This window comes from Nasonia vitripennis (assembly GCF_009193385.2).
Source record: "Nasonia vitripennis strain AsymCx chromosome 1 unlocalized genomic scaffold, Nvit_psr_1.1 chr1_random0004, whole genome shotgun sequence".
Classification (NCBI taxonomy): Eukaryota; Metazoa; Arthropoda; class Insecta; order Hymenoptera; family Pteromalidae; genus Nasonia; species Nasonia vitripennis.
Genome location: NW_022279590.1, coordinates 2,016,904 through 2,033,556, shown reverse-complemented (window position 1 = coordinate 2,033,556; position 16,653 = coordinate 2,016,904). Strand labels below are relative to the sequence as shown.

General features: G+C 45.9%; 3 protein-coding genes across 14 annotated transcripts in view; 1 reads left to right on the top strand and 2 right to left on the bottom strand.

The window, feature by feature from the left end:
- Positions 1-16,653, top strand: part of LOC100678622 (dentin sialophosphoprotein) — an 860,138-nt gene that overhangs the window by 28,081 nt on the left and 815,404 nt on the right. The gene's annotated exons all lie outside the window — the stretch shown is intronic.
- LOC116417754 lies at positions 1,263-3,266 on the bottom strand. The gene has a single exon (XM_031932630.1). The coding sequence runs from the start codon at positions 3,264-3,266 to the stop codon at positions 1,263-1,265; it is 2,004 nt and encodes a 667-aa protein (XP_031788490.1).
- LOC100117301 (histone H4) lies at positions 4,422-4,820 on the bottom strand. Its single transcript, XM_001599180.4, has one exon. The coding sequence runs from the start codon at positions 4,746-4,748 to the stop codon at positions 4,437-4,439; it is 312 nt and encodes a 103-aa protein (XP_001599230.1). The 5' UTR covers positions 4,749-4,820; the 3' UTR covers positions 4,422-4,436.

Sequence of the window (16,653 nt, the reverse complement as noted above, 5' to 3'; positions counted from 1 at the left end):
CACGACGCATTCGGACCAACGGAGCTGTGCGCATACTACTTTGTCGCAGCCGGATGCAAACCTAATATCAAATCCCCGACACCAAACTGTAATAACGATGCCGCTCCGTTATAGTAAGTAAGTAAGTAAGTAAGTAAGTAAGTAAGTAAGTAAGTAAGGTATTTATTCGAAAACATTTTCAAAAAATTACATCATGTCAGTCATAGCACAGTACAGAGTAAATATAAAAGTTTCATACTTTATAAAAATAAAATAAATATTTGCTGTTTATCACAGCCGTCAAATATCACAATTCGTGCAAGGTCATAATCGAAATTCTTAAATAATACCAGGTATCGAATCAGGTACACGTCACGCAGTGCTACCTTACTTATATTGTTCAGTACTTTCAACTTAAATATATTAAGTGTATGTCGCGTAATTACATAATCTTTCATAAATACATACATTAACACAGACTAGATCACGAATATACAAATATACAAGGCACAGGCGCATACAATAACAAATTATGTTTCGCTGAGAGTCGGCAGGAGGTAGTTCCGCATCGCTAATTTAAACCTCGAAAGCGAAGGCAGTGTCCGCATACCTCGCGGGAGCGAATTCCAAAGGCGAGCGCCTTGCACCCTGTACGATTTTAAGCCAGTATCGTTTCTTGTTCCCGGGACAGTGATATCTCGCGACGACCTGCCCGAGGTCCTACATTGATTTTTCTCAAAGAGGGCCGAAAGGTACGGCGGTTGCCCCATGCTGTGCGCCTTGTACATTAACACCGCCATGAAATAAGTTCTCCTCTCTTTAATATTCATCCAGCCCAGCTTTCTCCTGTAAGGAGAGATATGCTCGTACCTCCCCACCCCGCAAATGTACCTCACACATGAGTTCTGTAGCCTCTGCAGTCTTGTCTCGAGTTCCCCCGACACGTCAAGATACACTACAGAGCAGTAATCCAGGTGAGAAATGACCAGAGCGCCGGCCAGCTGCTTACGTAACGCCTCGTTGGTACAGGATCTAAAAGATCTGAGCCCATAAAATGCTCTGTTAACGTTTCGGCTAACTGCATCCACCTGCGGTTTCCACGTCAACTTTGAATCCATGACCACTCCGAGGTTAGTTACGGCATCGACAAAAGGAACAAAAACACCCGTCTGCACCCCGACACCGGGCAAGTTCAACCCCTGTAGTTTATTTACATTATACTCAGATCCAAAAATAATAGCTTTAGTCTTGCCAGTGTTGAGGTGCAGAGCATTGTGAGATGCTCAATCCGACACAGCCCGCGCTGCTGCTGACATGTGATCCACACCCTCACGAAGATTATCTCTTGTGACCTGAGTGTAGGTTTGCAGATCGTCTGCGTAGAGTAAATGGGCGACACTATCGGCCAGTAACCCCTTGGGCCCCCGAAAACCGGCCAACACCTCCTGGAGATCGTTGATGTAAATGCTGAAGAGTAAGGGCCCCAGGATCGAGCCCTGCGGGACGCCATGGTTGGTTGTTAGCCAAGAAGATTCACCGTTTAGTTTAGTAACCACTCTTTGGTTACGTCCAGATAAATAAGACATGACCCACAGGACCACCGACCCAGAGAAATCCATCCTGATCAGCTTACGTAGCAATCTCGAGGGGGAAATCGAATCGAAGGCCTTGCTAAAGTCGAACAGTAGCAAAATGGTGAGCAGCTGTTTCTCACTGTCGATGCCAGTTCTGATGTCCTCAGTCAGTTTTAGTAGTGCTGTCTGCGTCGAATGATTGTGTCGAAAACCAGTCTGGAAAGGATCAAGAATGTTTTTTGAAGCTAAAAATTCGGAGATCTGCTCATGTACGATCTTCTCCAGAACCTTAGAGAGAAAGCTCAAAAGGGCTATTGGACGGAACTCCGAAACAGTAGATGGAATAGGTTTCTTTTTAAGGGGCACCAAATGAGCGTTCTTCCAGGCACCTGGAAAGACCCCACAGGAGAGTGAGGCATTAAATAAGGTCACCAGGAGATGTCCTAGGACTGGGAGAGATTTCGCTATAACGCTTTGAGGTATCCCATCCTCCCCCTTTGCTTGAGATGAAAAGTGAGCGACAGCCAGAACCACGTCCACAAAGGTGACCTCACGAAAAGTGAAACCATCCTCGTTGGCCTCGGCCAGGATGCCGCTCAGATCAACCTCGCGCTCGGCATCAGAAATAAGGCCAAGACTCCGTAATTCATTCCAGACGTTTTTATTGTTTTCCAGCGCGTCGAAAATTCGATTTTGAATGAATTCTTCTCGCGCTTGATTAGTACAGCGTTCAGCCTCAGCGGCGAGAGCCTGATATTCGGTCCATAGGTCGTCACGTCGTCTAGAGCCTCGTCGGGCATGTTTGTGTCGTCTTTTTAAAGCGTCTCGTCGGCTGTACATGTGTCTCAATTCGGCGTCGACCCATGGAGGATAGTCTTTCTGTCTCGGTTTAAATTCTTTTAGCGGAGCTAGTTGGTCAATGACTGTCAAGAGTTTTTGACTAAGGTGTTCCAGTCGGGTGTCAACGCCGCTGTCGGAACAACTAACCGACGACCAATCACAAGCAGCCAGCAGGGATAAGAGCTTGTCAGATTTTATCGATTTAAAGTCCCTGTATGTAAGACTGTTGAGAGCAGGAGGCTCTGTCGTCTGGAAATAAATCTCAACGTCAATGATGGTATGGCTGCTTCTGAAATTCGCCGGCGAGTTGCTTGCACTCAGCACTACATTGTCGTCGTCAGTAAAGATCATGTCGATCCATGTGTGAGAATCTCCGACGTGGTGAGTCGCGCCGTGATTTACCAGTTTTAGATTCAATTCACAGGCGAGGTCTCTAACAAATTCCGCATCATGTGAGGTTGACAGCATGTTTGCGTTCAGGTCGCCCATTACGAGCCTATAATCATACCCCTCAGGGTATCTACGCAAGTTGTTCGCGAGCTCTGAATTATCAGAGAAAGATACACCCGGTGGACGATAGATTACGGCAACGAAGATTGGTGGTTTATTACCCTGCTGAACGCCGCACATAAGATACTCCGGGATACCCGGCTTCCCCTCTGACTGCGACGAGCATAGTATAGTCGCTTTGAAAACATTACTAATAAACAGGGCTACGCCTCCTCCACGCTTGTTCCTGTCCTGTCGCAAAACCGAGTACCCGTCAACCTGCGCAAACACGTCATCAACCTCACTCCTAAAGCGCGTCTCAGCCACGCCGAAGAGGTGGTAGGAAGGACGAACATTCGCAAGACACTGCCTGAACATCCCCATGTGCGCATACAATGAGGTCGCATTGAGGAATCCCGCCTTCAGTGCCTCGCTCCCGGCCTCTCTCGCGTTGCCCCGCGTTATACCTTAACTACAAAGTAAAACTATAATTGCGCTGACTGAAATTATAAGAATTGTACAGGCGAAATATTCCTAACGACTATGTATGTCTATCTCTGTTACAGGTGGGCCATAACATCAATCACCCAAATTGTTAACTAAATCGTTAAATACATGATTATTTTGTTTAGACATTAAAAACAAAAGTTTCAATAACCTTTTCCCCAAAACCAATCCTAGATCCGATTGACTACCCAGTCCCGGGGAAAATAGAATCGTTACAATTTTAAATTGACTAGACTTGGCGCAGTGCGCTGCGCGCACTGTAGTAGACTATAATTTCATTAACTTATTAAATGGAATATAAATGCTTGATTGATATTTTTAATATTTGTTTTCTATCACGGAAATATATCAAACTTTACAATATATGATTCATTTCGCGCTCATATAAATTTCAAAATTGCCGCAGTTTCGTCGCCAACTTCCTTTTAAAATTTTAAGGTTATGTCTCGAGAATAGAATAGTCTCGAGAGTAGAATGTCTCTAGAATATTATAAATACACAAATTATAATTTGATATGTATTATAGTATTATATTACATCAATTTTAGAAATCAAAAACAAATCAAAAAATTCTAACGATACTTTTGACGCCTGCGCACTACATGAGCCAATCATATTGACGCATTCTTGGCTTCACTTCATCCGGTCATGACTTTTTTATATAGGGAATCAATAAAGTTTGAAGAGGCATTTCGTTAATGTTAATGCAATTAATAATATGAATTCAATAGAAGAGTGGGATCCAGTTCAAGTATTGTGGGTTATACCAGATAGAAATAATTTATGTAATTGAAACAGTCAAATAGAAAATCATTTTTATCAGGAAGCAAGTTATGATGAATATTTAAATTAGCTTTGAGTTTAAGGTAGTTCACCGGAATTTTATTTTCTTAGGATATCGCTCAAACTTTGTTTACATATTAGTGTCCTCTACAACGTGGTTTTTTTACCCCCCAAGCGACATCATTCTTAGAGATATTGAACCTTGAAATTTTGTATTTTAATATGCGAAGCGGTGGTTTGAGTTATGAAAAAATGGTCAATGATTTAACCGCCGAATCCGTAAAGAGTACGGCCTTGTCTCTTGAGAGCGTAGACAACATCCATGGCGGTGACTGTCTTCCTCTTGGCGTGCTCGGTGTAAGTGACAGCGTCACGGATCACGTTCTCAAGGAAGACCTTGAGGACTCCGCGTGTTTCCTCGTAGATGAGTCCGGAGATACGCTTAACACCACCACGTCTGGCCAGACGGCGGATGGCGGGCTTGGTGATGCCCTGGATGTTGTCGCGCAATACTTTGCGATGACGCTTGGCTCCTCCTTTTCCCAGGCCTTTACCTCCCTTTCCACGTCCAGTCATCTTGTTTTAGTGCAGGAGAGTCGTTCACAGAGCTACGAGACACGACGATCTGATATATACCGAGTCCGAATTTTAAGAACGTTTAGTTGAATTGCGAAGCAAGTTTTCTTAGAATGTCATGGAGAAAAAGTTGGATAGGGCAAAGAAGCCTTTTTTTAAAGATACAATAAATCAAAGTTTTTATCCCATGCTATCAGTATATCTATATAGGTGCGTAGTGTTTCTCCATCTTACAAGTTTTGAGAGTATTTTACACTTTAAACAATTTATATCCCCATTCTAATGTTTGATACTATGAATTTTAAGGTTTTGACATTAGATAACACTGTATAATATCTTAAAAAAGGAATTTTCTAATAAAAACCCTAATTGAGCACCACTGCAGCCGGTGAACTACCTTAAATCTTCCAGCTTTCCACTTCGTCTTTAAACTCTTTCATCTCCCTTTCTTGTTCCACTTTCCAAATGACATCTTACCGTTTTCACTTCTTTTACTTTTCCTTTCTGTATGCACTGTGTCTTTTATAACCTTTTTGTTTTACGACACGTGTTTTTTTTCGGAGCAGTCCTATTTCCTTTTTCCTAGTTCCTATTCCTCTTTCCGTAGATTCCAGTTTTGTTCCTCTTCTCTAGTGACTTTCATTCCCTCGTCCATTCCACCTGTCCCACCTGTTCGTGAAAAGCCCCTGCACTGGTCTCGTTCCTGCGACCTCTTTCTCTTTTCCAACCTTATCACTTTTTCTTCTGTTTTTGGTCTCTTTTTCTTTTGCTCCTGCACCGACTCGTTTGCTCTTTCTGTTCCCTTATTTGCTCCTTTTTTCTTTTTCTTTTTTAACCACTTTCTGCTTTCCATTTTTCTTCCCTCCTCCATAGAATTCTGTACAGATCGCCAAATTCTTACTATCTCTATTCAGAATGTCTTTCCACTTTATTATTCCTGGTAAATCGCGGTCGAGTCAACGCCGCAATCAATAGCAGGATTATATTCGTCAAGTTTCGAACAACATAGCATTGCTTCGTAGTCACGACTCATCGCCAGCGAGAGAGGTGTATGCAAATTTTTCCTTGTTATTGTTTACATTGGGTTAGTCGCTACGTGCGGACTGTATTAGAGAGGACCACGCGTGGGAATTCGTTTAAATTTCAGGAAGATTATCAGGATTGCGGTCTGTGAAGATTTAAATTGGAAAATTTAGGCTTAGCTAGTTACGTGCGACACCTTTTTAATCTGATACTAAAATTTTTACGTTCCCTTGCGGTCAGTACGTAAATAAAAAATTTTATTGCGCACCCAGGGGGGGCCCTCAACCCCGCTAAATACATACTTCCACGAATTAAATAATTGCCAGTCGTGGCCAGAATAATACCACAGAAGATTGAAGACTGAACATTTTTTTTTTTAAATTCAGAAGTTTAAATTCGAACTGATGCATAAACGAATATTAGTAATGACGGACAGAGAGATGGATTCTCACCAACAACGTATGGAAGAGTTGAAGAAAAACCGCGAGGTCCGGGGTATATGCAACGATATTCGGCGAATGAACGACCAGGTACTTGAGGACAAATTAGTAGCACTGAAAATTAGCAAAGAAGGCAATCGTGAAATACGTAAAGACAGATTACTTCGCGCTATGCTACTGCAATCGGGTATTGCAGCTTCAGTGCCCTGGTATGAGTGGGATGTCGGTGGTGAATTACCTAGAGAAACACAAGAAGCTCTCTTAAGCAAGAAGGTTGTTAGAAAGCCATGTCTGAGAAAGCAAGCATCGACAGAGAACTTACTTGTGGACCGTATAAATACGTCAGAGTCGGAATCGGAGGAGACGCTCGATCAAGCCATGAGTTCAGCGATTGAACAAATTAATACAATCTCAACATTCAACAGTAGCAGTCAGCAACCTAAACCAACTCTAGACCGCACAGTGGCTCAACAATTCCAACAATTGTTATCGTCGCAAGTGCTAGGCGCTTTAACGGGTTCGGCCAATAACGTCACTGGTCTTTCAACGTTTAACCCAGCCACTTACCTGTTGGTCAATAAACAGCCCCAAGCTACAGGTTTGACGTCGCAACCCACTGATTCGTTAATTAGCCCAGCAGTTAGCTCGACTACACAGACGCCAAACTTTTTAGGTATTAAAGCTTATTCGGATAGTAATCGATCGGCGCCAAACATCTCTACGGGTGCAACAAAGAAGACCCCGACAGATGCGACGCGCAAGAGTCCAACAATCAAGCCACTTTCTCCGTTGCCGAAAACTCCATGCATTAAAAAAGATAAGCAATTGAAGCCCTCACGCCTGGGATTTCAACCGAGCACTGGTAGACCATGGTTAGAAGAAGAAATCGAGCCGACTAAGGAGAATCCGAAATCGAGTCTGAAAACGTCGTCGTTTGCCCCCTCAGTTCGAAAATCAGTCAAAATGGTGGTCAAGAGTAGTAGTGACAGTAGTGAAGGAGAGAGCGACGGGGAGGAAGATAACGATAATAATATTGAAGTCAGTGAGGTAGAAGTAATGACTCCCAAGAGATCATCGAATAAACCAGTTAGGAAAGTAAAGGTTACGAAAAAGAAAACGAAAACCACATCGAGTAAGAAAGCTCCACTAGTATTGAGGCCGAAGAAAAACGAAAGGAAGTCAAGACGTAGTCGCACCTACAGTTCGAATAGTGAATCGGCCAGTAGTTCGCGCAGCAGTTCCTGTAGTAGCTCGAGCCACAGTTCAAGTAGTAGTTCAGCCGATAGTTCCAGTGACGACTCGTACTGCAGTTCCAAGAGTAGCTCATACTACTCGTCGACTAGCAGAGATAGTAGCAGAAGTAGGAGCAGTAGTCGAGGTCGGAATAAGAAGAACAAGCGAAAGTCAAAGAAGCACAGTAAAACGGAACGATCGCGAACGAAGTCGCATAAATTGGAGCACAAGCTTAGTATACTCCAGATAGTGCAGAATTGGAACATAAAATTTAGTGGTGAAAATTGTGACGATCCAGAAGAGTATTTAACTCGATTGGCGGACTGTAGAAAGAGTCTAAATTTGAAAAGCAGAGAGTTACTCTCTGTTATTCCCACAACTCTTTCTAAAAGCGCAAGTGTTTGGTTCAGCACCGAGAAGAAAGATTTGGAGTCCTGGAGCGAGTTTAAAAAGGCGTTCCGACAACAGTACATTTACGATCTAAATGAAGACGATATAATGGACGAATTGCGCCAGAGAACCCAAGGTAAAGGGGAAAAGATAACTCCCTATATAGCCAATTTCCGCCATATAGTTGAACATCTGCGTAAACCATTAAGTTTGAAACGCCAGTTGAAAATACTACTGGGACGATTAAGGCCAGAATACCGAAAAGCACTACGGAACAAGAAGATAAAAACTTACAGTGACGTCAAGAAGTACGGCAGAAGATTCGAAAGAGGTGTGGAAAACGACGCGAGATACACACCGCCACCACCCGTTGAAAAATCAAGAATTCCAACAGCGGCTTGGACTCCTATGTCAAAAGCTCGCGTGGCAGCGGTAGACGAAGTAGATGAAGTGGCCGGAGTAAATGACAGTACGAACAACGCACCAAAACCCAACAATAAAAATAAACAGCAGAAGAAAAAGCAGGGCAAGCAACAGGCCATACCAGCACAGCCAGAGATTCAAGCCACTATGCCAGTTTCTGTAACACAGTCGCCTCAGACGTGTGCCTTCAGTGCAACTACGACTAAGCAAGGTGAGTTGCGGCAGAATACAACTAGTATGCACGCTCAGAACCTTGCGAATCGTCAAAATAACGTTATTAATGCCTGCAACACGGCCCAACAGCCAGTCCAACCCGCGGCTAGTAGCGTTGACAGACAATTCGTGGGTGCATGTTATAACTGCCGGTACGTCACTTTCTTTTCAAGATGGTACGTCAGTTTTGGGAGGGGGAGATAGTGGCAAATTGCCACTAAAACCAGTAGTTCGTGAAGAAGATCGAAATGAGAAGAAGTCTGCGAACGCTGACAGTCACTGTCGGCTCAGCAGTATCGAGGAGATAGCTGAGTGTTTCAAGAAGATTGCGTATGCTGGTGCAAACCACCGGTTCAGCGACATTGAAGCCAGAAATTACGAGAAGTTAAAGCCCATTGTGAAGCCGAGCATACCTGTCCGGCAAAACATGGGCAACGGAAGAGTTGGAGTAGAAGTCGAGAAGAAATCAGTTGCCAAAGCTGGCGTAACACGCCAGCCGAGTAACAAAATGACATTCGCCGGAGCTGTCACAGCCCAGCTGTCTAGCAGTGAAGATGAGAAGTCAGAGTTGCGTGTGGAAAAAAATGAACCAATATCGAAGGCTTTCGCCTTGTGGACAGGAAGCCAATCAGACTCCAGCAGTGAATCTGAACGCTCCTACGAGGTCGAGGCCAATAGGTTCAAGAAGAGAGGGTTTTGTGTGTCGAAAGAAGTTTTGAAGGCGAGAGGCTCAGCACCTGATCAGGATGCGCAATTTTCAAGGGAGTCCCTTGAGAGCCTCAAGCAGAGAGTGGAAGATAGAGTGAAGAAGGAGTCGAATGCCAAGAATGATACGGCCGTTAATTCAAAGCCATTCGGGCTCAGAGTAGTAGAAGATGAGTTGGTTGAAGTCATGGATTCAGACGAGAGTCAAGTTCATGCAGCACAGCCTGACGGGGTGTCACATGACATTACCCGGGGTCAAGCACAGAAGAAAGTGCGTTTTGAAGCCAAGCCAGAGTCGTTTATTCGAGAAATTTCGCCGGAGACGCCAGGTCTCATAGAAGCGAAACAATTACTCCAAGAAATGCCGGTTAGGGATAAGAAGCAGAAGTTACATGATTTGTTGAAGACGGAAGAAGATGAAGTGAGGTTAGGGAAGCTTGAGGTGGCTGTAGACATGTTGATGGAAGATGGTACGTTGGTTGAAGAAGAGGAGGGCTATGAGGCCGAGAAATTCGATTGCCGACAGGTCAAAGGACCGCCGTTGACTTTATCAGCTCAGTTAATAGATCAATCGGATTCGGAGGCGGAAGTGGCTGGTGTAATAATAGACAACAGAGATTATTTACAAGTGATCCTCGGAGGGATAGCTCATCGAACACTATTCGATCCGGGAGCTGTTATAACGGTAGTTGGTGCGAAGATTGCGAATCGTTTTCGAGAAAGACTTGTTAATGCCAGTGCGTCAATTCAGACTATTACAGGGGGATTGTCGCCAGTCTTGGGATACTTGAAACTCCGTTTCGAGTTAGACGGTATTAATGCCACGATTACAGCGCGGGCAGTCAAAGAGATCAATCATGACATAGTGTTAGGTAAAGATTTTTGTGACGTCTTTAAGATCGACACGGACCATAAAGGCCTTTGGAGAGCGAATGGTGGCGAGTGGAGAAAGTTCAACTGCACGAATCCATCTCAAAACGATCAAGTGTTTGCAGAATGCGCTGGAATCTCTGACTTAGACGAGGACGAGAGAAAGCAAATTGACGATCTAGTGGAACATATTCTGCCGGTTTATTCGCCAGACACTCTGGGTTTTACAGATTTGTCAGAGCACCATATACATCTGACGTCAACGACGCCGGTAAGACAGAAGTTTCGCAGGAGGTCGCCAAAGAAGATACAAGCCATTCAACAAGGAGCGAAAGAACTTGAACGCCTAAGCATTATTGAGAGATCTGCCAGTGATTTTTGCAGTCAGCCGGTGTTAGCTCCCAAGAGCGATGGACCAGATAGATTGTGCGTAGATTATTCTGACGTAAACAAGCTCACGAAGAAAGATTGCTATCAGTTGCCCCAGATGGACGCCATTTTAGACAGACCGAGAAACGCCAGGTACCTTAGTAAGATCGATCTCCGACAGGCTTACTACCAGATTAAGATGGAAGAGAGCAGCAAAAAGTACACAGCTTTTGCGGTACCAGGGTACGGTTTGTGGCAGTTTACTCGTATGCCATTTGGCCTTATTAATGCGCCAATGACTCTACAAAGACTCGTTGATTCTTTATTTGGGCCAGAGGACGCTCCTAATGTGTTCGGTTATTTGGATGACATAGTAATTGCTACGGAAACTTTCGAGGAGCATAAGGTTTGGATCGAATACGTGCTCAAGAAACTAGTAGCCGCCGGATTGACAATCAACCCGAAGAAATGTGCTTTCTGTGTACGGGAGATTAAATATCTCGGATTTATACTTGACAGAGACGGTTTGCGGACAGATCCTGCAAAAGTAGCCCCAGTACTTAACTACCCAGCGCCGCGAAACATCCGCGAACTGCGTAGGTTTCTCGGCATGGTAGGATGGTATTCACGGTTTATGCCAGAGCACTCTGAGATGAAGATTCCCTTAGTCAAATTGTTACGAAAAGGTCAATCCTGGGAATGGGGCCAGGAGCAACAAGAAGCCTTCGAGAAATTGAAGAAAGCTCTGACTCAAGCTCCTGTACTAGCGCGCCCTGATTTCACAAAACCGTTCTGCATTCAGTGCGACGCCAGTAATTTCGCCATAGGAGCAGTTTTGACGCAAGAATTCGAGGACGGTGAGCATTCTATAGTCTACATTAGTAGAGTATTGACGCCAGCCGAACGCAACTACACCACGACTGAGAGGGAGTGTTTAGCTCTAGTTTGGGCCATCAAAAAGTTGCGACCGTACGTGGAGGGTTATCACTTTACTGTGATCACTGATCATAGTGCATTGCGGTGGCTACGATCTCTCAAAGAGCCGTCAGGACGCCTAGCACGCTGGTCTTTAGAGATCCAGCAATGGGATTTTGACATTCTCCATCGTAAAGGAGCCAATCACCAAGTGCCAGACGCTTTGTCGAGGATGTTCGAGACAGAAATTGCGGCAGCAGTAGAGATAACAGATCAGTGGTATCTTAGGAGGCGAAGAGAAGTAGAAGAAGCACCAAGAAAATTTCCACAATGGCGAGTCGAGAACGGTCAGTTGTACAGATACAAGAGAGACCCCTTACTAGATCCTGTTGCTAATAATGAGGAAGGTTGGAAGTTAGTAGTGCCAGAGGACTGGCGGGAGAGAGTATTACAGACAGCTCATAGTGCCATTGCGGCAGGCCATTTGGGGATCGAGAAAACGTACGACCGAGTCGCACGTGATTACTTTTGGCCAGGAGTTTACCATGATGTTTGTTCACTCGTAACTTCGTGCCAGATTTGCCAGCAGTGCTAGGTCTCCCAACAGAGCCCTCTCGGTTTGATGGGAAAAAGAATTGTGGAAAGACCGTGGTCGGTAGTGGCCGCCGACATGATGGAGTTCCCGCGAAGCAAGTCTCAAAACAAGTACCTACTCGTATTTCAAGACCTCTTCACTCGTTGGATCGAGGTCAAGCCCTTGAGGAAAGCTGACGGAAAATCTGTCGCCAGAGCATTTGAGGAATTAGTTTTGTTCCGTTGGGAAATGCCAGAGTACTTCCTGACTGATAATGGAACGGAGTTCGTAAACAAACACCTGTCAGAGACGTTAGCCGAGTACGGGGTTATTCACGGAACAACCCCCCCATATCACCCTCAGGCCAACCCCGTCGAGCGCAGCAATCGTATTCTGAAGACCATTATCGCGGCCTTTGTAAAGTCAGACCATCGCGATTGGGATAAACATTTGCCAGAGTTCCGCCATGCCATAAATACCGCGACGCAATCCACCCTTAAGACTTCACCCGCTTATTTGAATTCCGGTCGGAATCCTACCCCAGTGAAAAGCTTACGTCGCGAAGTAGAGGCAGGACAACCAAAGCATCGTTTAGATCCGCCAGTATGGGAAGACCGCATGAAACGATTAGATGCTCTGCGCGAGCTGGTGGCCAAGTACATCGATAACGAACGTGAGGTTCAGGGGAAATATTATAATCGCGGACGGAGAATAGCAACCTTTGCAGTAGGAGACGAGGTACTTCGTAGGACTCACAATTTGTCAAACGCGGCCGAGAAGTTTTCAGCCAAGCTCGCGCCTAAGTTCGAGGGACCGTTCAAAATCATAGAACAGAAGTCCCCAACCGTTTACATATTGGGGGCCGGGGCAGGGAAAAGTCGAAAAGTAGCGAAGGTGCATGCTATGGATTTGAAAAGATACATTCCTCCTCGTAAGACCCGGACCAACAATCCCAATCCCTCCTAGTTCGAAGAAGTGGTAAGGGTAGTTATGTATCCTGCTTGTGGTCGTTGTGTTTGTAAAATTTTCATTTTGTTTCGTTCACATATACTTAGACGTACTGTATTGTATTTTAGATTGGAGCCAGTCGAGATGTCGAGGTCGTACCGTAGCCGTAGTACACAAAGCCGCGGACGCCATGTGCCAGACTGCGGGTTCACGCCACCCAACTTCGTCATTGTCTCGCCCGAATCGGTCAGAGCCCGATTAGAGGCTTCCTCGTGGGTAGTGGCGCAATCAGCTCCATCCGAAGACGAAGCTGAGGTTCGGCGCCGAGAGCTTCTTGCGGCTGCTGAACGACGGCGACAAGAAGCTGAAGAACGCCGGCTTCATTTAGAGAGAGAGAGAGAAGAGAGAGCAGGAGGCTCAGTTGGAAGAGGCTACGGCCTCGTGGGTCGACCAGATGGAGGGACGAGCACCGAGACGCATGTCAGCAGCAGAAATCGGAGCCCTTACGTTATGCCCCGGAGCCTCCCGCACAGACGGCCCCCGTTCAGCCACTCCTCGATCGTCAGCATCATCAGCCAGTAGGGCGAACTTGACGGTCAGCCCTGGTTCTGCTGGAGATGAAAGTGTCGAAGCCAGGGAGAGTCGTGAGGCGCAAGAGGAGTTATCTCGGCTGATCGGAGGAGAATTGAGCGCTAACTCGTCTAACAAGGCCAATGGGCCCACCCCCGAGAAGGAGATCCCTCCAACACGTCAACTCGATCGTTGAGCAGGCCCGCGTAAAAAATGTGACCGGCAAGATAAGCGGAACGCCCGAGGTCAGTCCACTGGACGTCGTGGTTCGGCCCCGCTCAAAGTAAAATTAGGCGGAGTAAAGTTCGGCAACCTCAAGCCGATACCCACCAGTCCAGTGATAGACCCTCCTCCGTATGCCTGTTTCAATTGCTGGGATTGGGGGCACTCGGTATTCGAGTGTGAAGTGCCGCAAACCGACTCCTTCTGCTATAATTGTGGACGTCGGGGGGGTAGATATGGTAAACTGCCCGAGATGCGGAGATCGTCACCGAGAATTCCTGAGCGGCAATCGTCAGGGACGATCGCACTCGACGTCACGTCGTCAAGAAACCACAAGACCAAGGGACTGCGAAGAGTCGACGACAGTCAGGCCGTCGCAGAATCGAGGACAGGGTAGAAGATATGGGCGGCTGTGGCGCGTGCAGTGGCGGTATGGGCGTCCGAGAACGCGCTTCGCCTCAATGTCGGGAAGACTAAAGCTATTATTTTTGGGTCGGACAGTAATATTAGCAAGGTGCAAAGTCTAAAGCTGCCTGGCATTGAGATCGAGGATGGCGTCTTCGTACCCTTTGCCGACACTGTAACCAACCTTGGTGTTGTAATGGATTCGAAGATGACATGGAAACCGCAGGTGGATGCGATTAGCCGAAATGTTAATAGAGTCCTTTATGGACTTACATCCTTTAGATCCTGCACCACCGAGGAACTGCGTAAGCAGCTGGCGGGCGCTCTTGCCACCCCGCACTTGAATTACTGCTCTCTTGTCTACCTTGACGTATCAGGTCAACAAACACACGACTTCAACGATTGCAGAACTCATGTGTGAGATACATATGTTGTGCTAGAAGGGACGAGCACATGTCCCCCCAAGAAGGGAGTTATTCGCGGCGGTGATGCTTTATAAAGCAATTGTAATGGGACAGCCGCCGTATCTTGCTGCCCTTTTTGATAGGAACCAGTCTAGAACCTCAGCTAGGGATCCGCAAGAACTAGTGGTACCTAGCGCGCGTACCGATGCGGGGCTATATTCCTTTAAAGCCCAGGGCGCGCGCCTCTGGAATTCTCTCCCGCGGGACGTGAGAGATCTCCCGTTGCTTAAATCTTTTAAGGCTGTGATGCGGAGGCGCATATACGTACGCGAGATTGAGTGTACCATCGATCAGAACACTGATTCTGCGACTGTTTCGACTTGACTCCGTTAGATATTGTACCGTCTAAATATTTATTCTATTAATTTATTTATATTATTAATGTATTTTAACATCTATGACCAAAGGTTTTTATTTAAGTGACGTGATTAGAGAGTAGTAAATAAGAAGAAAAAATATACATAATGCGTAATACGAATCTGTGATAAATTAATGACAATATGTGATACATATGTATTTTTGACTTGTGCAAAATAAAGGCTAATCTATCTATCTATTATTTTACTGCTCGTGGTTCAGCTTTAGTTGCTTACCAGAAAGACTCGATGGGCAGGTGAAGCACCATTTTTTGACGGACGCTGTGATGCCTGCACAACCGTAATATTTTTGCTCTACTCCGAGCTTCATTACGACGTAATCGTCAATATTTTTGGAGCTGCGAAGGCAACATTTTTCTGTACTTTTTGCAATCGCGGCTACAGTAATATCGAGGATCACAACCGTAGGCAGCTGTGTTCGCGCTGCTTGGTCTCGCCACCCTGTAGCGAGAACGAAGCTTTGCAAAAATGCGCATCATGCAATCGCAGTTTTTTCGGCGATGTATGTTTTCGCAACCATTCGGTTACGGGATCATACCAAGCGATTGTGCGATGTGCCGCAGATTTGTCTTACCGGCTGCAAAAGCGTGAACCGGCAGCGCGGTAATCACGAGTGCGGCAAAAATTGGTGTCGACATTGCAAGTCGACACACGGTTAAAATCAACACTGTTTTATACAGCCGAAAAAAATGATGCTGTTTTTTACGATCTGGAAACGATGCAAGAAGCATCGTATCGAGGCGATGAAAGCATAAAGATGCACGTCCCGAATGTCTGCGTTGCACAGCAAGTCTGCACGGAGTGCATAAGTTCTGACGACATTTCAGAATGGTGTCCCTCGTGCGGTGTGCGCGAGCATGTATTTACCGAAGATCCCGTTGGTCATCTGCTAAAGCTTGTAGTACGCGACAAAACGGTACGATGCGCAATTCGTTTTACGACGGCTTGTCGAACGTAAAATAAATTGCGCGCTAAGCATCATACTGAATAATCAGAAAATACTGCGCATCCGGTATGGACGCACAAAGTTCATCGATAGTCTCAGCTATTTTCAAATGAAGTTGGCCGCGTTGCCTGCTACATTTGGTTTAGGTGAGACTACGAAAAAAGGCTGTTTTCCGCACCTTTTTAACACCTCTGCTAACGCCGAATACTGTGGCGCCATACCGGATTATTCGCCCGACACTATGTCGTCGAGCGAGCGCGAGCAGTTCTTGCTGTCGCACAGCGAGATGCGTGCAGCGAACGCAGTATTCGATTGTGTGTTTCGATGTGATGATTCTTTGTCGCGCGTGTGTGGCTTCCAGAAAAATTTTTCTCGAGGTCGGAGTAACGGACCCGTTTGTAGTGGCTACTACAATCGCGTCCGCGTGCTCTCATCTCTATAGAAAAAATTTCTTAAAGCCACAGACTATAGGAATAGTCCCCAGGGGCGGGTATAGGCGCGCCGACAACCACTCCCAAAAAGCCGTCGAGTGGCTGCTGCAGTGCGAGCGAGAGATCGGTCGCGAAATCGTGCATGCAGGCAGAACGCGCGAATATCGGCTTGACGAGGGATTTTTTGTCGTCGGATTCTTACCATCTATCAATCCAGCAGAAAATCCCATTGTTTTTTAATACCAGGGCTGCTATACGCATGGCTGCCCTGAATGTTTCAAAAACAATCGCAACAAGCCGAATGCCTGGGGTCGTACTTTCGACGCGTTGCTCGAGAGTACACGCGCTAAAATCGCGCAGATCCAACAGCTCGGTTACGAGACGCGC

Coding starts and splice junctions, on each gene's coding strand:
- LOC116417754 (XM_031932630.1), bottom strand. CDS start 3,266: ATGGGGATGTTCAGGCAGTGTCTTGCGAATGTTCGTCCTTCCTACCAC.
- LOC100117301 (XM_001599180.4), bottom strand. CDS start 4,748: ATGACTGGACGTGGAAAGGGAGGTAAAGGCCTGGGAAAAGGAGGAGCC.